Raw genomic sequence first — 23,554 nt, 5'->3', positions numbered from 1 at the left:
CAATGGTGAGGCCTCCAGTGCAGTGAGGAGGCCCCACCCCCAAACCTAATCTGTAGCCTTTGACAGCTGGCTCCCAACCTTGCTGCTTGCAAAAATCCAATTGACCTAATAATTTTAGCATCTCTTTGTCACTTGGCCTTAACATTGTAGTAAATAATTAAATTAATTGAAATTAATTATTTAAAAAAAATTGAAGTAAATTATTAACAAAAATAAAGACAGCTAAAACAGATATGAATAATTGACATGCATTTATTAAAACAAAATAATAAAATAAAATGTATTTTCTCCTTAAATCTTTGCCCCCCTACTCCCCATTGCAATTAATCAGGTTTTATATCCTGCACCAGGTGCCTGATCTAAGAGACTTTCAGCAGCATTACACTTCAAATCCTAGTAGGTCTGATGTGTGCTATTGGACTTCATGTGGAATCAAGTTGTGAAGCAAACTGACATATTAGGTCTTCAGAATCTGTCGGTAAGTCTTTGATTTTGCATTTTGTCAGTGCATGCACGAGAGTGCTAGTTCCAATACTATTACATTGGCTAAGTGCCTGCAAATTTATTTGCATTGAGATTGGCATTAGACCAAGCACCAACTCTCGAGTCCCACTGTTACTGCACAAGCTCAGCTTGGCTTTTCAACTGGTTTTCAAGCTGCTATGCCTCAGCCCTGCTGTTTGCTTGAAAGGTCCTGCTATTCAGTGAGATTTTTGTGCCCCTGTACCATTTCTGCATTCACCAGTACAGTACAATGTAAACTGAGGAAATGGGTGCAAGTTAATTTCAAAGGATCACAAATGTCAAAAAATAATAATTGTTCCTTTCTTTAAATCAAAAGCCGATTTGCTTTGTCACCAGTGTTTATTTATCAAGGATTACCCTTGCATTGGATTCTGGTTTGTGCTTGGGTACATTATGATTTGCATTTCTTTTTATCTTCCAGCCAAATAGGGGACAATCTAAAAGTTCCTACTGGTGTGAAAACCATTGAGGCAAATGGCAGGCTGGTTATCCCAGGGGGAATCGATGCAAACACCTACTTGCTGAAGCCCCATATGAACACCACAAGTGTTGATGACTTCTTTCAAGGAACAAAGGCAGCCCTGGCAGGAGGAACCACAATGATAAGTAAGAAATTGAGCCTTTCTAATGCACATTTTCCATTCCTGGCCTGGTATCGTTAATGGACCAGTACTATTAATGCACAAGACTAAAAAAAAGAAAGCTTGTTTTCTTATGATGTTAAGGAGGCCATTCATTCCATCGGGCCTAAGGTCATTCTACGAGAAATATAATTTACCTCACATAAAACAGCAAAATGAGGCATTAAAGTTTAGTTTATTTTATTGTCATGTGTACCGAGGTACAGTGATAAGCTTGTGTTGTAGTCAGCAGAAAGACAATGTGTGATTACAATCGAGCCATCCACAGTGTACAGATACATGATAAAATGGAATAAAATAAATAATGTTTAGTGCAAGATAAAGTTCAGTAAAATCCCTGTGACCTATTCTCCCACACATGCCCGTAAACACCAATTACAGATTCTCCCACCAGGCACCTATGTTAGGGATAATATACAGCAGCCAATTTGTCAAGCAGATCAACTTTGTCAGAAAACCAGAACTTCCAAGTGTACCCACGTGGTCACAGGGAGAATGTACACACTTTGCATGACACAATGACATAGCTGGTGGAGATACTATCTCACGGCCCCACAGATTCAGGTTTGATCCTGATCTCAGGTGCTGTCTTTGTGGTGTTTGCACGTTCTCCCTGTGACTGCATGGATTTCCTCCAGGTGGTGCGGTTTCCTCGGACATCCCAAAGTCGCGTGGGTTTGTAGGTTGATTTGCCTTTGTAAATTGCTCCTAATGTGCAGGGATTAGTTGAGAAAGTGGGATAGCATGAAACTAGTAGGAACATCGGATTAATGGTCAGGGTGTACTTGGTGGGCTAAAGGACCTGTTTCCATGCTGTATCTTTCAACTTAAACTAAACTAAGCAATTATGTGCAGGAAAGAACTGCAGATGCTGGTTTAAATCGAAGGTAGACACAAAATGCTGGAGTATTTCCGCAGGACAGGCAGCATCTCTGGAGGGAAGGAATGGGTGACGTTTCGTGTCGAGACCCTTCTTCAGACTTGAAGGATCTTGAACTCAATAGTGGTCTTGACCCGAAACGTCACCCATTCCTTCTCTCCAGAGATGCTGCCTGTCCTGCTGAGATACTCCAGCGTTTTGTGTCTAAGCAATTATTATCATGTAACAGATAACTAAGTTCTGGTGGAAACATTACTCACAGTATTGTACATTCTATTTTATGCTTGGCCTACTAATATTTCTTAGAAGCAGAATGGTGAGGAATAACCATGAGACCTATTAATAACACATTATTAATGAGTGGTGCAGCACATAGAGTTGCTGCCTTGTATTGCCAGAGACCTGGGTTTGATCCTGACTATGGGTGCTGTCTGTATAGAGTTTCTCCCTGTGACTGCATGGGTTTTCTCTGGTTGCTCCGGTTTTCTCCAAAGTTCCAAAAATGAAGGTTTGTATGTTAATTGGCTTCAGTAAATTGTTCCTTTTGTATAGGATAGAACTAGCGTACAGCTTTGCTGGTTGGTATGGACTCGATGGGTCGAAGGGCCTTTAAATGCAGTGTATCTAAACAACTTTGACTGTGTTGGATGAAGGTGCGTTTTTGAAATAAGTAATTTGGTTGGAATTAATTCGAGCTCTATTGGGTTTAATGTCCTTCCAACATAGTAGACAATGTTACACTAGCTTCTACATTACTCGGTAAATATTTTATGGTTATCATTTGAAGCAAATTGTAATATAGGGATTTTAGGATTCTGAATTTTTGCAAATAGACTGTACCTTTAGTGCACCATCCTGCAACAAAGTGGTTACAGTGGACAGATCTACCGACGGATGCTCACACCACCCTTGGCTTGTGCCGCCTCCCTGGCTGCTGCTACCACCACTGCCAACGCCAACCCTTGCCAGCACTCCGGCCGCCCATGGGCCATGACCATTGACTCCGCCGATCCTCCACCTCCCCTGACCGCCAGCAAGCCGGGGCTGTCAACTCACCTGCATCCCTGGCCCAGTTCCCAACTGAGATCTGAAGAAGGGTCTCAACCCGAAATGTCGCCAAATGTCCAGAGATGCTGCCTGACCTGCTTGGTTACTCCGGAATTTTGTGTCCTTTTGTGTATTAACCAGCAACTACAGTTGTTTATTTATACTACTTGAATGATGATAATATCTTACTCGATTGTAGCGGACAATCGGCAATTACCGTGGTGCATTATAACGAGGGTTTACTGCAGTGGCACTGCAGAATTCCTTTAAATTGAACCTTTCCATGAGTAAAATCCCCAACTATGCACCCAACTTGCTAGCCTAGGCAATTAATCTCAGAAGCAGATTGTCTTCTATACTCCACACCACTTTCACCCTCCTAGATGCTTTAGTAATGCCAGCACATTTTCCTGAGTGGGTTGACTTGGGAAGAAGTAGCACTCAGTGAAAATGCTGTGGGTCTGATGGGATGACTTAATTATTGATTATAATTTAATACTTCATCAGCTTTTTGCATCATGAGAATATTTAAAGATAGTTGGCGAGAAGTTCACCTTTTCCTTTACCATGGAATAAGGTGGCGATTTAGTAATGGTAAATCAAACATTTTGAGAAGGTTACTTCTGTGCATCATTGAGGCCTTCACTAGGCACATTTTGAAATTGCAACCATTCTTGATAGACTGTGGGCTTATCAGAAGGCACTTGGAAATGTCCAGATTATCCCTTGCTGGGAATGCCCCAAGAGTTTTTTTCTCGTGTCCAGTATTGAGATGAAGCACCTAGACCAGGATAACATAATTTACCTGTGGCTGAGTACAGAGAGGCTGCAAATCAAATAGTCCCTTTCATTTTCCCACTCCACCAAAGTCAGAACAATCACTCTCCAATTCCGCAAATACTGATATTCCAATGTCTATTACTAAGTTGTTTTCAGCTTTGTTTATTAAATTATAATTTTTGATGCAAAGCACATTCTCTTGTAATTGATTGTTAAAAATAATTTGTCAATAGTGAAGACATTTTAAGTTGCTCACTTTTATCTAATCAAAAGCATGTGAGGGAATGGCACATTGATAACAATATTTATAGATTCTTAAAGTGAAAGGAAGTTAATAGACCCCTGGTACTTTTTTTTTCAATTGTCCTGTTCCTTAAAGCCATTCTAAAATCAACTCACTTTCTTAAGGTGATTCCTCTGTAAATATTCTTTTTGCAGTTGACCATGTTGTTCCTGACAAGAATGCTACTTTGCTGACTGCCTTCGAAAAATGGCATGAAACAGCTGATAATCGTTCCTGCTGTGACTACTCCCTCCACGTGGATATTCCTCAATGGAATGAAGGAATCAAGGAAGAGTTGGAGATCCTGGTACAAGAGAAAGGTCAGCAAGCTTCATAAGTAACATAACGGCCAAAGACATTGCTTGTGGTTTGTTGAGTGGGAGGGACAGAATGTAATGACTGATGAGATGCTATTTGGGACTGGAGTAAAGCAAACTAGAGACTGAGTAATGGAGGAGGCAAGGTTTTGCTTAGATCTGTAAGAGAAGGAAGGTGGGAGCTACTAAGGGAGGGAAAATGATAGTGCGCTGGCTAATTTGAAGTTGCCATTTTGGATCTCTTTAATTTTGTATGCATGCCATTTTAAGTATGAAACTCTCCAGCTATACTAAAGGATTTTGATTTTAAGATTTGGTTATTTGTTCTTCACAACAGAAATGTGAAACTTGCAAAAAAGGGGATGGTTTTCTTTTGTTTCTATCTGATAACCTGTTTTATTCACCTTAACACAAACTAAAGAAGATATTTGGAACAGTGTACCAAAAGGTTGTGTAATTGAAACACACAAGACTGAAATAGATTTTTATTAGGTAAGGTTATAAAATGATATGGACCACAAATAAAATGGGGATGATGTGTTAGATCATACTTGATCTAATGGTGGAGCTAGTGTAAGGGGATAATTGGCCTACTCTTGTCTTCTCTGCATTCCATTGGTCTCACACCGTAATTCCTCGTTACAAAGGCGGCGCAGTGGCGCAGCGGTAGAGTTGCTGCCTTACAGCACTTTCAGCGCCAGAAACCCGGGTTCAATCCCGACTACAGGTGCTGTCTGTATGGAGTTTGTACGTTCTCCCCGCGATCGTGTGGGTTTTCTCCGAGATTTTCGGTTTCCTCCCATACTCCAAAGACGTACAGGTTTGTAGGTTAATTGTTTTTTTGGTATAAATGTAAAAATTGACCCTAGTGTGTGTGTGTGTAGAGTAGTGTTAATGTGCAGAGATTGCTGGTCGGTGCCAACTCGGTGGGTTGATGGGCCTGTTTCCGCACTGTATCTCTAAACTAAACTAAACAAATATAATTTTCTTGCCCCTCTCCCTGTGCCCTCCCTTACGATTTTTCTCATTCTTCATCTGTCATCGAGCTGGATTTCCAATAATCTTCTTGAATCTAACAAAGAAACACTTTTTGATGCTTTCACATGCCACCTTGCTATGCTGAAAGACGGGATTGCCAACAAGGCCATTTCTATTTGACTCTTTGTTCTTTTTGCTTTAGCTTCATCCTGTCCACCACAGTTTTGTGGAAAACAAAAACTGACTGCAGCTCCCTCACTACTGGTAACTTTGTTCCTTATTTTTCTGCAAGGCAGCTCACTTCAATATTATCTTTGTCATCATCTTTTTCCATGGACTTATCATGATCTTTTTCTTCCATCTTGTTATTATACATCATCTCCTATTGCTACCATATCCAGATACAATATATAGTTCCATGAATTCAAGCCAATGGGACGTGGACTAAATCACATAAGCTGGTATCATATTCACATTACAGTACTTGAAACTTAGGGGACTCTTCATAAAACAAATCTTCTGCAGTTGTATAGGGCTCTGGTGAGACCACATCTGGAGTATTGTGTACAGTTTTGGTCTCCTGATTTGAGGAAGGACATCCTTGTGATCCTTGAGGCAGTGCAGCATAGGTTCACGATATTGATCCCTGGGATGTCGGGACTGTCATATGAGGATTGAAAAGACTAGGCTTGTATTCACTAGAGTTTAGAAGGATGAGGGGGTATCTTATAGAAACTTATAAAAGAACTGGACAAGCTAGATGCAGGAAAAATGTTCTCAATGTTGGGTGAGTCCAGAACCAGAGGCCACAGTCTTAGAATAAAGGGGAGGTCATTTAAGACTGAGGTGAGAAAAAATCTTTTTCACCCAGAGAGTTGTGAATTTATGGAATTCCCTGCCACAGAGGGTAGTGGCGGCCAAGTCACTGGATGGATTTAAGAGAGAGTTATATAGAGCTCTAGGGGCTAGTGGAGTCAAGGGATATGGGGAGAAGGCAGGCACAGGTTATTGATAGGGGACGATCAGCCATGATCACAATGAATGGCGGTGCTGGTTCGAAGGGCCGAATGGCCTCCTCCAGCACCTATTTTCTATGTTTCTACAACAACTCTAGAGTCTCCTTGCAAACTAACTAGTTTATCCTAAGGAAATATATTGATGTCTACAATGTATTAATCATAATCATACTTCATTAGCCAAGTCTGTTTTGCAACATACGAGGAACTTGATTTAGTCATACCAATATTTGGGCTCTCGAAAAAGGGACCACATCACCCCAATCCTGGCCTCTCTCCATTGGCTCCCTGTGCGGTTCCATATACATTTCAAGACCCTCCTCTATGTCTACAAAGCCCTCAATGGGCTTGCCCCCTCCTACATTAAAAGTCTTCTCACCCACCACTCCACCTCCAGGTCCCTCAGATCAGTCGATTTGGGGCTGCTGAATATCCCGCGGTCTAGGCATAAGCTTAGGGGTGACCGCGCCTTTGCGGTTGCAGCCCCTAGACTGTGGAACAGCATCCCCCTTCCCATCAGAACTGCCCCCTCCAACGACTCCTTTAAGTCAAGAATAAAATCTTATCTATACTCCCAAGATTTTCCTGATGTCCACTGAGCGAGGGCTATATGTATATATGTATGTAGTTTGTTTGTTTATACTATTCTTATAACAAATGTAAAGCAAACAAGAGTTTTTTTAAATGTGCTATATAAATAAATGTGACTTGACTTGAATAAAAAGCAACAAGACGCACAAAATACATTTTAACATAAACATCCACCACATTGACTCCTCCACATTCCTCACTGTGATCGAAGGCGAAAAAAAAAGTCCAATCTCTTCCCTTCTTTGTTCTCCTGCGGTCGGGGGCCTCGAGCTTTCCGTTGACGGGATGGCATTGGCTCCCGTAGCCTGTAGTCAGGCCCTCCACGTCGGGGGGATCAATTCCTGCATTGGTGGGATGTCTGCTCTCCCGCTCCAGGTGACCAACCCTAGATCGCGGCTGGTCGAACCTTCTGCGACTTTGGAGCTTCCCAACATCGGTCTCTACCCAAGACTGCGAGCTCCACGATGGTGAAATCCACCGGCTGCAGTTGGAGCGTTGATCCCAGACAAGGGATCGGCTCCGATGGTAAGTCCACGGCTCCGCGGTGGGGCTCAAAGTCAGTCTCGAGCAAGGCCTCCAGCTGCATAATATTAGGCCGCAGAGCAACCGGAGATACGATACAGAAAGCAATCGCATCTCCGGCAAGGTATGAGATTGAAAAAAAGTTTTTCTCCCGATCCCCCCCCCCCCACATAAAACAAACCAGAGAACATTAACACAGACTTTTAAAACACACCAAAAATACCAAAAAAGACAAAAAGACATGCACTGACTCAAGTAGTTTTGAGGCATTCTGGACCCTTTTCCACACATTAGGTCATGCATGACCATTTTCAGGTTGATTAGTAATTTGGCCCACCACTTCAGGCTATGATGGACCTTATCACCACTTAGATTTGTCAGCTCAAAAGGTCACAGGTTTTCACACAGTGTGTGTCCATTGCGAGCAGAAATTGGAGCTTGTGACAAAAACTGAATTTTGGTGTTAATTCAGACTCGGACTTGGGCTGTTTGGGAGGAAGGGAGGGAGGAGGAGGTAGAAGGATGGAGGAGATGGGAACTGGAGGCAAGAATAGACCAGAACAAATCGGGGCTGGTGACAGATGAGGTCGGGAAGGGTGGAGCCCATAGTAGTCCATTATAACCTGGGGAAGATGTGCAAACGCGAGGGGTACAAAGATGCGAACAGTGGAACTAGCAGGACGACCAGGAGGGTGGGGATTAGGAAATGCAGGAGTTACTTGAAATTGGGAAAAATCAACGTCATTCCATTGGGTTGTAACCTGCCCAACTGCCCAGTGTTTGGAGCAGGTTGTGAAAGTTTTGGAAATGAGACCTCAGCACTAGGGTCTGCACTGTCACATTGATGCCCTGTGCACAATATATACCAGCAGCACTTTCCAATGGCCAGTGTCATATTGATAATTGGCTCCTTGATGAACCACGGGTCGCAGTGTTTGGGGCCATTCGTGGCACCCCAGACAGTCGGGCCCGTTTAGGACAGGACTATGTCATTTCACTTGCACTTTATGTGCAAGTGACAAATAAAACAGATATTGGCCCACATAGGAAAATGCCATGTACCCAACCTCCCTGTTGTGCCTCACCTCTAGGTCAGCCTTCCCTTCTGCCGAACTGAGGCTGTCTCTGGGAGAGTACTTTAAAACCGGCCTTGCCTCCCGGAGGCTTCTAATATGTAAATTGCTAAATGCCATGGTGCTACACTTCACACATTTTTTTTGCCCAACTTCTGGGAGATGGATGTGAGAATTGGTGCTGTATGTAACAGCACACATCTCGTGTGCCAAAAGCTAGAGGTGCAGAATATTTTTGCCTAGTGTCTGTGCAGATCTAATTGTCATGTATGCACACATCGGCAGGGGGGAGAAATTAGCTCATGAAATGAATTTGTTTCAGATAAAAGATGTCTGAGAAATCCTAGTTCCTGCACAGACAATGCTTGCTGCATAGTAGAGTTTCCACCAGGCTGTGGGCATGCTCGACTACAACCTCTGTGCTCTCTGTAAGTGCAGCAGTTGGTGATTGAAGTTGTGTCCATTAGCCCTTAAAATGTCTGTCACTTAAAATTAAAAAATTTCATTTAATGCTGGAGTTTGTTGAAGTAAATGTCTGTGAGTACTTTGACAACAATACTGCAATTTATGTACTTTGCTGAGTTGAACAGATGGTTGAGAATTTTGGTTCTAAAATATACTTTCTCTTTTTTCAAAAACAGATATCAATTCATTTCAAGTTTACATGGCATACAAGGATATGTTCCAGCTGACAGACAGCGAGGTAAAATAGAAGATGATTTTCTTTATTTGGGGATCTATGCGCTCCTAGGGTCCGCCTGTGATGGCACATGTAGATTCCACTGTAACCAGGGGAAATGGGGAACATAATGTAACATTCTGTGTTTATCTGAAAACTTACTGGATTTAATGATTGGGATTATGGACAGAAGCCTCATTGAGAGGCTGATAGGTGCTGTGTTTTAGTTGCTTGGCATTAGATTAATGTCAGTTTAGACTGACATGTTGATAGTCCTTGATGGAGGATTGATATACCCATGCCTCAATTGTTTGCAAATTATTGCTTTAATATCAGTCAGCATCTCTATATTTGTGTACATGTCCTAATACTGGCCTGCAGTCATAATGATAAAATTCCAGAACCTACCCTTCCATTAGCTGATAAGTAAAAGGAGTTATATTTTGGCTTGTATTTATCCTAAAGAAGAAAGTAGTTTTAACGTACAAATATCCACCTGTGTCAGTAGAACAGAACGTGTTCAGAGTAATCATCCCTAATCCCTAAACGTCTGATCAGTAAGTAATGCAGCTTAGACTTTGGAGATGCAGCATGGTAACAGGCCCTTCGGCCAAGTGAGTCCATGTCAATGTGATTCCCCAAGTAATTCCATCCTACATATTAGGGACAAATTTACAAAAGTAAATTAACCAACAAACTTGTACGTTTTTTGGAATGTGGGAGGAAACCAAAGTACCCAGAGAAAACACACACGGTCACAGGGAGAATGTACATCCTCCGTACAGGCAGCACCCGTGGTAAGGATTTAATTCGGGTCTCTGGCGCTATAAGTCAGCAACTCCACTGGTGCGCCACGTACCCTTTTTAGCACTCAACGTGCCTCTTGGAACAAGAGTGCTACTTGGGCCCATATTTTCCTTTCAAGGTTCTGTTTTACTTAACAAAACTTAGAATGAGACAAAACATGCCCGAGGAAGTAGTTCATATAAGTACTATAGCATAATTTTAAAGACATTTGGACAAGTATATGGATAGGAAAGGAAGGTGGGGCTAGCATAGATGCAGCATCTTGGTTGGCATGGGCTAGTTGGGCCAATGGACCTGAATGACAACATGAAAGAAGCCTAGTGTTTTTTCCCCATGTTGACAACATGTGGATAGCAATGGCACCCATGCCATTGACATGGCAGTTGCTGATGAAATCATTGTGATTTATTTGTTTTCTTTTTCTGTTTCCAGCTTTATGAGGCTTTTAGTTTCCTAAAGGACCTGGGTGCTGTCATTATGGTCCATGCAGAAAATGGAGAGTTGATTGCAGAGGTGAGTGGCTGTTGTTTTGATTCACCTCACTGAGGGATGGTGCCAGCTCCCCTCAATCTTGATCAAGTTTTTGAGAAGTGGACAGATAAACTCTACAGCACATCCCAGATTGTTAACACCTCTACTGACCACTGCCTTCACTTGAAATATCAGTAGAAGCTTTCAGAACAGAACATAGGAGTGCAGCAGATATGTCATTTGTTGAGATCATGTTGATTTGCCCTCCTCGCTTTCCCCATTATATCCTAATTCATCTCGATTACTAAAGAGTTATATCAATTTTAGATGTTAAATTAACAGTTGACATGGCATTATTTTCTCTTTATCGAAGAGGTTTTCAAATTTCCACTATCCACGAAGGTATGTTTTCTAATCATTTTAAAAATAGCTTTCCCCGCTATTTCTATTGCTGCACTCCAATGTTCTGTTCTGAAAACTTCAACAGATATTTTAAGTGAAGCAGTGGTCAGTTGCTGCCAAATTGCTGGGACCCTGCATGAAAGTGCTCCCATTTTCCACATTCAGTTTCAGCAAACCTGTGGAAAGCATAACCGACTTGCATTACACGTCAAAGACCTACCATCAGAATAATGTTGATGGCGTCTTTATTCTGAAATGTTAGTAGACACTACCTGACCTACTGAGTGTTTCCAGAAATCTTTTTATTATTTCCACTCTAGATTTCCAACATATGGAGGATTTAAACAAAAATCATATCTGCTGATCATTGAAGCCCCTATATGCTTGATGTACAAAGTACTGGTGTTCAGAGTCCCACAATATCATGTATCATTCATCTTGCAATAAGAGACTGGAGACTCTGTTACTAAAAAGTTTCCTTCAACAGATATCATAAAGGATGTTGTTGTATCCAGACTTGCCGCCTAATTGGCTTGAGTCATAACGGCAGGTTGCCAGACAAACCTTTCTAACTGTTAGCTGATAAGTACAAGGATTGATATCTGGGGCTTGTTTCTATGCTCCAGATCCACTCTGCTGTCACTTCCAAAGAGGGGAGTAGTTTTAATTTATAAATATTCATCAGTGGTGCAGAATATGTTCAGTGTAATCATTCCAAACCCCTAAACGTCTGGTCAGTAAGTAAGGCACCAGTATCCTTCTGTAGAACGTGAGGGCTAATGACATCTGCGTTAAAGTAGTCAATGTGGCATTATGTATAGAGAGGTATTATGTATGTTTCTGATGGTAATGCTGTACTGGTTTCATGGGTATCGTGAATCTGCATCTACCAGCCAAAGCTATTTATTTATCTTTGTTTTTCTTATATATATACTTTATTTTTTTTATTATGGGTTTTACCAAGCACTATGTTTACATATATCTGTTGTGCTGCTGCAAGTAAGAATTTAATTGTTCTGTTTTGGTACATATGATAATAAAACACTCTTGACTCTTAAATGGTGGCCATTGGCCACTGATCTGCTTGCTGTGCTGGGCAGACCCTAAACAAAGAGAAGGGGAAATGGCAGCTTCCATCACATCCAACGGGATGTAATCAGAGAGGCCGTAGGATCCGGGTGGTCCATCAATGTATGCTGCAGGTTGTGCTGTTCTCTGGCGAGTGCCAACCTGTGAACCCCTTCAGCTCCATTGTTCAGCATTGTTGCTGTCCCACCAATCCCAGCCCTCACTGGGTGCAGTCTTTCCGCATCATGCTAGGGGCCACTCCCAAACGTGCGGAAATCCCGGGGGGGGTGGGGCGGAGGGGGACGGAGTGGTCACGTCCCCTCCATGTTTTCAGAGGTAGGTGCCAATCCCCCCCATGTTTTGTAATCCGGATTTTGAAATTACCACTTTCTGCAAGACAGTGGAAGTGGGACTGATGATCGAGGGCACCGATTGGATGAGAGAGACGTTGGTCAGCAGGCAATGAGAGGGGGGGGGGTTGTGGGACATCATGATTGGAAGAGGGAGGTGTCGGTCAGAGGTGGAAGTAGGGGGGTGGGACAGAGGATAGAGCGCGGTGATTGGAGGAGGGAGATGTCCTGGTGGATCAAAGATCATAGAGTGGAGCATTAATTGGCCAGTTCATGGGGCCTTTCATCGCCCGGCATGGCTTAAAATCGGCCGCAGGATCTTACACGCGGTCAAATTGCTGCATCAAGGCGATCGAGGCTCCCGATGTTGAAGCCCTCGCCGGCGGGTGGAAGATCCCGCGGCTGGTTTTAAGCTGAGCCAGGCGATGAAAAGCCCCACGAACTAGCCGATTCAAGCCCCATGATTCGGGGTGGACGATTCGGGGCGGACGTTGCTGGAGCTCGGAGTCAGCCACCAACCAGGTCTGCTCCCGATGTTACCATCCACAGGGCCCGTGGCCGAAGCCTCTGAAGCGTCGCATGTGTGTGAGTGCGCGTGCGGCCACCAAGAAATTGTGCCCCCCCCCCCATGTTTTGACAGTGGTTTCCGCCGTGCTCCCAAAGGTAGACTCAGAAGCCAACTGTGGGCAACATAGAGTTGCTGCATTATAGTGCCAGAGACCAGGGTTCGATCCTGACTACGGGTGCTGTCTGTATGGTTTCTACGTTCTCCCTTTGACCGTGTGGGTTTTCCCCAGATGCTCTGGTTTCCGCCCACACTCCAAAGATGTACAGGTTTTTAGGTTAATTGGCTTGGGTAATAGTTGTAAATTGTCTGGTGTATGTAGGATGGTGCTGGTGTACAGGGTGATCGCTGGTCGGCGTGGACTCAGTGGGCCAAAGAGCTAGTTTTCATGCTGTATCTCTAAAGTCTAAAGGCTTCTTGACAACAAGTTAAATTGTGGATGAGTAACGTTAACAGGGAATCACAAGGCCAATGATGTCCTTTCTGTCTCAAGGTGCCTTGTGTCTTTGGAGATAGATGTCTATGTTGTGTTCAAAAGATAGGATTCAAATAGAAGCTGCACGGTGGCAATTCCGAGTAGCTGCCGCTTTTGTATACTGTTAGTGCACATATTAAAAGTGCATTAACGAGCAACAAGTGCATTCCAACTAAACATGCTTTTTTAAAATCCTTCGTATTAAAGCAATAGCTCATTTGTGCCTCTCTGTTGGTTAAAATGTAACACCAACACTTTGGGACAGTTAAATGTGAAATAAATATTTTGGGGGTCAGCAGCATAGTCCCTTCAGAAAGTTGACTTAAAAAAAATCTAATCAATGCAATGAATGTTATTTTTTAGGAGCAAAAGCGGATCTTGGCACTGGGAATAACAGGACCCGAAGGCCATGTGTTGAGCAGGCCAGAAGAGGTAAAGTCTTCATTTCCTCTGCCCCTCTACACATGTGCACACACCCACACAAAGACACAAGGCCAAATAAGTTATTACATTTCAAAAGTTTTATTCGCAATAAAAAATTATACAAAAGAAGGACAGAGCGCAAAGCTCTTTACATTGTTAATGTTGATCAGTCTGCACATTCAGTGTTGTTGTCCCTGTACATAGTAGTGTGACCACTTTGTTTTTTGTACAAAGCACCATTGCCACTTATGTGCCCCTCTGGGGTAGTACACCCTTGTGTATGAGATGTTTTTCCACTGGACTCGGCCCCTCGATATCTGGGAGCAAAAGGACCCTGGACTGATCTTTCTCTAAGACAGAGCCACACAAACCTGTTGATCAGCGAGTTGCTGCAGGTCGTGCAACATCCTCACAACTCCAGTGACCCAGGTTCAATTCCAATAATCCAATACCCATTCTTCCACGCACCTCAGTTTCATTTGTTGTTACATAAATTGGCCATTGTAAATTACCTCTTGTGTTATGTAAAGGGACTCAGTCTGACACACTGTAACCTTTACTAGAGCCTTTATTATAGCACATGGCACACATGTCCCAGCACTGGCTGCATCCAGCCTTCAGGCGTACCAGGACAAAATGGGAGGAAGGAAGGGGAGGAGATCATAGTTATACTGATATGAGAGGGCGTGTTAATGGTGATGAGGTAGCTACATTATAGGTTGCATGCATAAACCATCTACATGTTATATCTGGTAGAATTAACAAATGGGTGTTGATCGGCATGTGTGAGAGAGGAAAACGCCTTGGGGGAATTGATTTTGGACGTGAGGGGGGGGGGGGGTGGGGGGGGGGGGGGGGGGGGGGGGGGGGGGGAATAGATAGGGGATGGGATAGTTCTGAGATCTGGCATTGACTCAACGGGCTGAACAGCCACCTTCCATGTCAGATAAAGATGTGAGAAATTACAACCATGCCTACTCCCATGTTTTCTATATGTCCCATTCGTTTTCCATGTGGTCAGTGGACAATAGTCCATTATGGAAATATTTAATTTGACATCACGTTCATGGAGACACATAATGTGAAACAGGCTCTTTGACCCATCGAGTCCATGTTGACTATCATGCACCCATTTACACTAATCGCATTTTTCTTCCCATATTTCATCAATTCTCTCTAGTTACTACTCCTCCTCTAACACGAGGGGCAATTTAGAGCAACTTAGCAAGCTCCCGACCCTTGTGTCTATGAGTTATGAGAAGAAACTGAAGCACCCGGAGGAATCTCTCTCGGTCACAGAGAGAATATGCAAACTCCACACAGACAGCATCCAAAATCAGGATTGAACTTGGATCACTGGAGCTGCCAGGCAGCAACTCTACTATCTATGTCATCCATTCACTTAAGTAAAGTTGACACTGACTGTTGCAAATTTGCCATGGCTCCAGCTATACTTTTGCACTGGATGAAGAGCACTCCTTAACTGTGCAGCACAGTTACACAGCTGGCTCTTCAAGGCTAAAATACCGGGCTTCCTCAGTTTTAACATAATAACTGTGGCTGTGCTAGAATTACATTAGCTTGATTACTAAAAGACTGCAGCCTAAACATCCCTGTGGTGAAGCAATACCAGTTGCTGCAGTTTCCTCTTACAGGGCACATTAATAAATATTAGAGAATACATATTTAAGCTGGAATTTGACACCAGGTTTCTTTGTGCAGGTTGGCTATAACCTGAGACTGTGTTTAATTTTTAAGTCTGAAATGGGCAGTGTCAGGCAGTTGCTCTGTACCTAGCAAGTGCAGCGTCTGGGTATCGTTTCAGCTCCAGGATGTCTGGCCTGTTGTAGAGATCTATCGTCATATCTTGATGATCATATTTACATTTTAGATGAATGAAGTAGCTGATGTCATTTTTTAAGTTATTATTTAGAACTTGTCGAGCAAGAAGGGCAAATTGATTTTTAAAAAAAAGCCATTTATAACTTTACCAGACAACACATTTCAAACTGGCTAGATGAGAAAGTCTAGATGCATTAGATAAATAGTTAATGTATTGAATGGAGCTTCTTTATCTGAAGTGTAGAGAGGGAGGAGGAGGGGGTAGAGGGGGAGGGGTGATGGGGCTAGTAGGAGAGGGAGGGGAGTAGAGAGGGAGGAGGGGGGGGTAGAGAGGGAGGGGGGGAGCGGGGGGGTAGAGGAGGGAGGGGGGAGAGGGAGGGGGGGAGAGAGGGAGGGGGGAGGGGGGTAGAGAGGGAGTGGGTTAGAGAGGGGAGGGGGAGGGTAGAGAGGTAGGGGGTCGAGAGAGGGAGTGTAGACGTGGCAACTACCCTCCCTACCCCCTCCTCTCACTCAATCCCTCACACTCCCATCTCACCTCCCCAGGATCTTTCCCCTCTCCCCAGCCCCTCCCCAATCCCTCCTTCACCTGTCTTTCCCTCTCCTTTCCCCTGCCGCTGCTGTTCCATCTCCGCGAGGCTTCACCGCCACCGTGAGGCGCCGCCACCGCCACGGCCCCATCATCGCGAGGTGTCACTGCTGCGTTTTGATGTCTCCTTCACTTCCGTGGTCTCCATGCCTCCTTGATGACCGTGTAAAACCCCAGCCGGGGCTTCGTGGGTAGAAGTCCGTGTTGGAAAAATGGGAATGTTAATTTAAATTCGGCCCTCTCGCTGACGGTCACTCGAAGCTCGTGGAATATTCTGTGTGTGAAATGGGCTCTGAGCCAAGCCACCGTGCTCACCCACCTCATCGTGACATCCTCAGTCGAAGCTGGTTGAGTGTGAAAGTCGGTTTAAAAGGCAGTTTTGTCTTTTTTCAACTTTATGCACCAATAAGTTGTGAAATATAGCATCAAATCTTAAGTGAACCTGATCACTGTATGGAGGGGAAAAAAGTGAGTCAGAATATATAAAAATGTATAGCGTTTTGACGAAAATACAAAAACCACATATACACACACGTACAAGATGAGACTTTTATAGGTAAAGTGATGGTTAAATTGATATTCGGTGAATTTGCTTTATAATTGGCACTGTGGATTCTCTTTTCAAAGCTGGAGGCTGAGGCTGTTTACCGGGCTATCACTATCTCCAATCGGATCAACTGTCCCTTGTACATCACCAAGGTGATGAGTAAGAGTGCAGCGGATGTGATTGCCCAGGCCAGAAAGAAAGGTAAAAAGTTCATCTTCCCTGCAATATGTTAGCTATTGTGTTCCACTATAAGATTCAAATCATGGATATCTGTTTAACCCCCCCCCCCCCCCCCCCCCCCCCCCCCCCCCCCCCCCACCATATATCAATCTAACAATAGTGACTTTGTATCTATTTAAACACAGTTGCCAGTTTTATTGCAGAGGGCAGACAGGGTTGAAATGGGTGTCAGAAGGAACTACTGGTTTACACCGTAGACACCAAATGCAGGTCAGGCGGCATTTTTGGAGAAAAGGAATAGGTGACATTTCAGGTCATTTGAAGAAGAGTCTCAACCCAAAACGTCATATTCCTTTTCTCCCGAGATGCCACGTGACCCACGGAGTCAGTCCAGGGTTGAAATGGGGCCCGTTTTTCTGCATATACACCACATTGTCTATCTCGCAATGTTAGAAGAAATGTAGCCAAGGGAATAATAGCGAAAATGAAGCAGCACATTGTCATCATTTAACTTTATGTCTGGCATCAACTAGATGAAATTGCACTGCATCCTCGTTGAGGTATGCTGTCAAAGTAGGAGGTACTTTGGTTGTAGACGGGCATCTCTCTAATACAGCTGAAACATAATCTCTTTGTACTCCAGTTTCCTTGAGTTAAAAAGCCAGCCTTTCATTTACGTAGAATATATAACATGGAACATAGAACAGTACAGCATGGACACGGGCCATTTGGCCCACACTGTCTAAACCGAACATGATGCCAAGACCAACTCTTATCTGCCTACATGTGATATATCACTCCATTCCCTGCATATCCATTTCCGTATCCAAAGGTCTCTTCAATGCCGTCATTTACCTCAAACTCCTATACACGTATTATTTATGAGTACTGTTTTTCCAGGCCTTTTATGCTGTTAGGCTGCTTCAAGTCAAAATGTTTTTGTTTTGTATGATAATTGATTCCCCAACTCGAATAGTCTCCTACCGTCTGTTTGATTACTTACAGTATATGCAAGTTAGTAATCTGTCCAGTTGAAGTGCCATATCATGTTTCCCTCTGAAATTTGTAACTTCAAATTTAGAAAAATCTTTAAAATGATATTATTTTGGTTTAGGTAGGATCTCACACAGGCCCCTCCCCCTTAAAGTTGATGGACTTTGTGGCTGAAAAATAGATGTGCATTTGTTTTTCTTCCCAAGCATATGCATGTATTTTGCAGTAACTGTCGCACTTCTGAACTACTCATGAGTGTTGCAATATAGAAAAGACAACAGCCAATATGTGCCCAATCAACTTTTATCAACAGCAAATGAATATGTTAGAGGAATGTTGGATTGCAGGACAAATATTAGCCAGGATAGCAATGAAAAATCCTTCAATGCCATGTGATCTTTTACAACCACCTGAGAAATAGAGAGAGCCTTAAGGGCCTGTCCCACCAGCATGCGATTGCATGCGTCTAGCGCGACCAAACGTGGTGGCTGGAGGCGTACGGCCTCGCGGGGCTGGTCCCACTTCCAACCGCGGAGCCGTCTGGAGTTGTGCGGGGCTGGTCCCGACATCATACTCACCAATCAGCTGGGCAGGAGGTGGGCCGACTGAATTTGGGCGTCGCACGGCGTCGGGCGGTTACGTCATCACGCAATGGCACGCCGGGCGGTGACGTCATCGCACAACGCCACGAGCTAGGCGTACGGCGTCGAGACACTGCGTACGCCCATCGAGGCGCTGCGTATGGCCTCAATGCGGCTGCGGGACGACAGGCCTTTGCCGCGCGGAATTTTTGGACATTGTCAGTTTTTCGGAGCCCCGCGCAACTCCATACGGCTCCGGCGATCGAAGTGGGACCGGCCCCTGCGAGGCCGTAAGGCGCAAGCGACCATGTTGGGTCGCGCTTGCTGCATGCAGTCGCATGCTGGTGGGACAGGCCCTTTAAGCAATAGCTCCTACTAAACATAATAGGTGTGTCACTCTGTTGCTTTTTTAAAGAGAGAGCCTTTATTTTGTACTTAAATATTGAGATAGGATGAGCCCCATCCTCGTGATTTATTTTTTTTAATTTAAGTTCAGAGATACAGCGTGGAAACAGGCTCTTCGGCCCAATCAGTCCACACTGACCAGTAATCACTCGTACAGCAGAGGGACAATTTAAAGAAGCTATTTAAACGACCCCCGCACGTCTTTGGGATGTGGGAGGAAACTAAAGTACCCGGAGAAAACCCATGCCTGTTATACCTGTTATTAATGTAATCCTGATCCCTATGTATCAATATCATTGTTATGTTTGCCATTATTCTTTTTGCTTTGTTTTTTATGTTTTACTTTTGCTTTTTTGGAAAAAAAAACAATAAAAAGATTTTAAAAGAAAAGAGAAAACCCACAGGGAGAACGTACAAACTCTGTACAAATAGCACTGGTAGTCAGGATTGAACCCGAGTCTCAGACACTAAGGCAGAAACTCTATTGCTGCTCCACTGTGCTGCCCACAAGGCAACCAATTTAGAGCTTACAATAGAATAAATAGTTTGTAAAGATGGAGGGATGATGAACTGAATGGGCATTTCTTATCATGTACTTTCTTGTGTTTTCTTTTTGTCTCAATGGTGAGATTAGTTCATTAAAAATAAATTCCCATCATTTGTGAGTTCCAGGGAACACCTGAAAACAAATCTGCCTTTTTATTTAAAAAAAAATCATTGTACTGTTGTATATTTAAACAGGAACAAATAATAATTGCTCTTTTTAGTTATTTTGAGGTTATGTGTTTTTTTTTTAAAGAGTAAAACCTTTGAGTGGTGTTTAACGGGAAATAGACTTGGAGGATTCCAAAGCCAGATTCTATATGTTCCTTTATTAACAGGAGCTGTTGTTTTTGGAGAGCCGATCACTGCAAGCCTTGGGACAGACGGAACACATTATTGGAGCAGAAACTGGGCCAAGGCTGCGGCCTTTGTGGCATCACCTCCTCTGAGTCCTGACTCCTCAACACCTGACCACCTGAGTTCACTGTTAGCCTGGTAGGAGAGTTATGTCAGTTTGCACTTGGCAAATCCAAGCATTTAGTGTTAGAGACCAATTTCTTAAATTTAAAAAATCAAACAATTATTGTGTGCAGTGACAACTAATGCATATTTAGTTTGTTATAGGTAAGTAATTTAGCCTACAAGTATAATTACTACATTATAATATACTACAATTAGAAGCCCTGATATAATACAAGAAGATGCTACATAATGAGCTGTTTGGTTTTATCCCTATTGCAATATTGATTTGGAAGTGGTTCATGTGCACTCAAACCTTTTGGTAATATTTTGTGCTGTTCTTCTAGTCTCAGCTTAAACTGGCAATTTGGTTATTATATCCCCATTGACATTCATACCTGGTGTCTGTATATAGAAGTGTTTAAGAAGGAACTGCAGATGCTGGAAAATCAAAGGTAGACAAAAGTACTGGAGAAACTCAGCAGGTGCAGCAGCATCTATGGAGCGAAGGAAATGGGCAACGTTTCAGTCCGAAACCCTTCTTCAGACTGATGTAGGGTGGGGGGAGGGGGGGATGGGGAGAAGAAAGGAGGAGCCCAAGGGCTGAGGGAGAGCTGAGAAGGGGAGGAGACAGAAAGACCCTCAGCATAGGAGCACTGCAAGGCTGCGTACTCTGCCCTCTCCGTTACTCTCTCTACACCAACGACTGCACCTCCACAGACTCCCCTGTCAAGCTTCTCAAGTTTGTGTTTGACACAACCCTGATTGAACTGATCCAGGATGGGGAGGAATCTGCCTAAGGACAGGAAGTGACACAGCTGGCATCCTGGTGCCATCGCAACAACCTGGAGCTCAATGCTCTTAAGACAGTGGAATTGATTGTAGACTTTAGGAGAGCTCCCCCTCCCCTCCCCCCACTCACTATCAACAACACCACAGTCACATCCGAGGAACCATCATCTCCAGGGATCTTGAATTAGGGGCCACCATCGACTCCACAGTCAAAAAGGCCCAACAGAGGATGTAGTTCCTGCAGCAGCAGAGGAAACACAATCTGCCACAGGCAATGATGGTTCAGCTTTATACTGCCATCATAGAGTCTGTCCTCACCTTCTCCATCATGGTCTGGTTTGGCTCAGCCATCAAACACGACATCCAGAGGCTGCAGCGCATTGTTCGATCAGCCGAGAAGGTTGTTGACAGAAACTCCCCCCCCCCCCCCCCCCCCCCCCCCCCCCCCCCCCCCCCCATCGACGAACTGTACACTGCAAGGGCCAGGAAGCGAGCGGGTAAGATCATCTCTGACCCATCTCACCCTGGCCTCAAACTCTTTAAAGCACTTCCCTCTGGAAGGCGACTCCGTCTGTCAAAGTTGCCACAGCCAGACATAAAAACAGTTTTTATCCACAAGGAGTGGCGCTACTCAACAGCCAAACGGCTGTAATCTCCTTTTGCTCTTGTATTTTATTTCATTCTTCACATGTTTAAATTATAATGATTTATTTTTAATTGGCTACTGTATATCGTGTTGTTACTTGCGAGCAAAGCACCAGAGCAAATTCCTTGTATGTATACATACTTTTTATTACAGACTCAAGGTCCAGATAAAAGACGACATTACATAGAATAAATTGCATGCAATAGCACAATAAATTAATACAAAAACACAGTAAATTACTTATAAAAGCACAATAGATGACAGACAAACGCACAATACATGGTTTAAGATCAAGAATTTAAAAAAATCAGTGTCCTACAACGAGACATCTATACCAATGTCTCCACAGCTGGGATTGGTAGCGTGTAGTGCTAAACCTTATGTTTGATAAGGCCAAGATGATTTCATTTTCAGTCATTAATCCAGCAAATAAATTTATACTTAAGATTTCTTAAGACAGTTTGTAAAGTATTGACTCCTGCATCCACAAACATTTCACTTGCACTAGACCATCTAGATCTCTTAAGTAATATTCGCATGGCACCATTATAATCTACTTTAAGCCTCTGTAAGCTAGCTTTTCTGTAGTTTGACCACAGGTGTGCAGTATATAGTGGTGTACAATATGCTCTGATCAGAGACATCTTCACTCCCATCTTTTCACGCACTAAACTTGCGTAAGAGAATGTTTGTTTGTGCATACGGTGCATACGCCCACATCATCTGTCATTTGTTCTGTAATGAAATGTCCGAGATATTTTACCTTATTACAGACACTAAGATTATTATCAGACAATTTAAAATCAGGAAATTTTAGACATTTATCCTCTTTGGTTTTACAGATCATAACAGCACTTACTAGCATTATATTTGATATCATGTTCCACACCATACATAGAACATATAGTAAGGAGCTGCTGGAGACCAGCGCTAGATGGACTAAAGACCACAAGGTCATCTGCATACATAATATGGTTCACTAGAGTATTAACAATCATGCACCCAGTATTACAGGCTTTCAATTGCTTGGACAGATCATCAATATAGAGATTAAAAAGAACTGCGGACAAAATTCCCCCTTGTCTGACACCATTGCTAATCCCAAATGGGGCTGAGACCCTATTGCCCCATTTTACTTGCATAGTCTGGTGGGCATACCAGTGGGCCAGAATTCTCTCAATAACTTTAGGTATCCCTCTTTGACACCCCTCTTTGATATGTATACATATTTGACTAATACAATATGTATTCAGTTCAATTCAAATTAAATTAGTTTGTAATGGTGTTGGCCAGCCATCTGGCGCTAAACACTAATTTATGTGTAAACACAAGGGATTGCAGATGTTGTAATGTGAAGCAAAAATCACACGGGTTGGAGAAACCTGCAGCATCTGTGGACTGATGCAGAGTCTCAAGACTGGAAAATGTCGACCATCCTTCTTTCTCCACCAATGCTACATGTCTCGCTGATTCCTCCAGCAATCTTTTTTGCTAATTAATGTATATTACACATCCCTCTCATTATTGTTTAAAGTTCATTTTTATTTTAACTCCTTAAAGTTTATTTATATTTCCAATTTTGCCACCACCATAGTATTATAATCCGTGCACATCACGTGCTGCATAGTTTGAATGCATATGCTTTTAACCCCCATATCGTGGCACGTTTCCACATAGGGTCCCAGGCGTGGTGGTATTGTATATGTTTAGTGTAAGAAGGAATTGCAGATGCTGGTTTAAACCGAGGATAGACACAAAAAGCTGGAGTAACTCAGCGGGACAGGCAGCATCTCTGGAGAGAAGGAATGGGTGATCTTTTGGGTCGAGAAGTTTTGAGTCTGAAGAAAGGTCTCGACCTGAAACGTCACCAGGCGAGATATACTGCCTGTACCGCTGAGTTACTCCAGCTTTGTGTGTCATTTATATGTTCTTCTATCAGCCTACTTATAGAACTTCGTCTGGCATTTATAAAGTTATTTTTCAATTGTTTTTTGTGCTGCCTGGAATACAGTCTGTGATTGACAACATTTTGACGCAGTTTTCTGCATCACAACATTTGCAGACTAGGGTTCCTTTGAACTGAATGA

General features: G+C 43.3%; 2 protein-coding genes across 3 annotated transcripts in view; one reads left to right on the top strand and one right to left on the bottom strand.

Annotated features, from left to right (window-relative positions):
- Positions 1-23,554, top strand: part of LOC129701627 (dihydropyrimidinase-related protein 1-like) — a 60,479-nt gene that overhangs the window by 28,751 nt on the left and 8,174 nt on the right. For both annotated transcript variants that reach the window (XM_055642948.1, XM_055642956.1), the window contains exons 3-9: positions 947-1,131; positions 4,312-4,476; positions 9,295-9,356; positions 10,572-10,652; positions 13,834-13,902; positions 16,949-17,069; positions 19,909-20,065. In XM_055642948.1, the coding sequence (XP_055498923.1) occupies positions 947-1,131; positions 4,312-4,476; positions 9,295-9,356; positions 10,572-10,652; positions 13,834-13,902; positions 16,949-17,069; positions 19,909-20,065 (840 nt within the window). The remainder of the gene's footprint in view (positions 1-946; positions 1,132-4,311; positions 4,477-9,294; positions 9,357-10,571; positions 10,653-13,833; positions 13,903-16,948; positions 17,070-19,908; positions 20,066-23,554) is intronic.
- The window catches only part of LOC129701607 (evC complex member EVC-like), a 48,006-nt gene continuing 46,059 nt past the window's right edge, over positions 21,608-23,554 (bottom strand). Inside the window, exon 20 of the mRNA XM_055642907.1 lies at positions 21,608-22,202. Within this exon, the coding sequence (XP_055498882.1) occupies positions 22,135-22,202 (68 nt within the window). The 3' untranslated portion in view covers positions 21,608-22,134. The remainder of the gene's footprint in view (positions 22,203-23,554) is intronic.

Source organism: Leucoraja erinacea, chromosome 1 (assembly GCF_028641065.1).
Source record: "Leucoraja erinacea ecotype New England chromosome 1, Leri_hhj_1, whole genome shotgun sequence".
Lineage (NCBI taxonomy): Eukaryota > Metazoa > Chordata > Chondrichthyes > Rajiformes > Rajidae > Leucoraja > Leucoraja erinaceus.
This window is presented reverse-complemented; position numbering and strand designations above follow the sequence as displayed.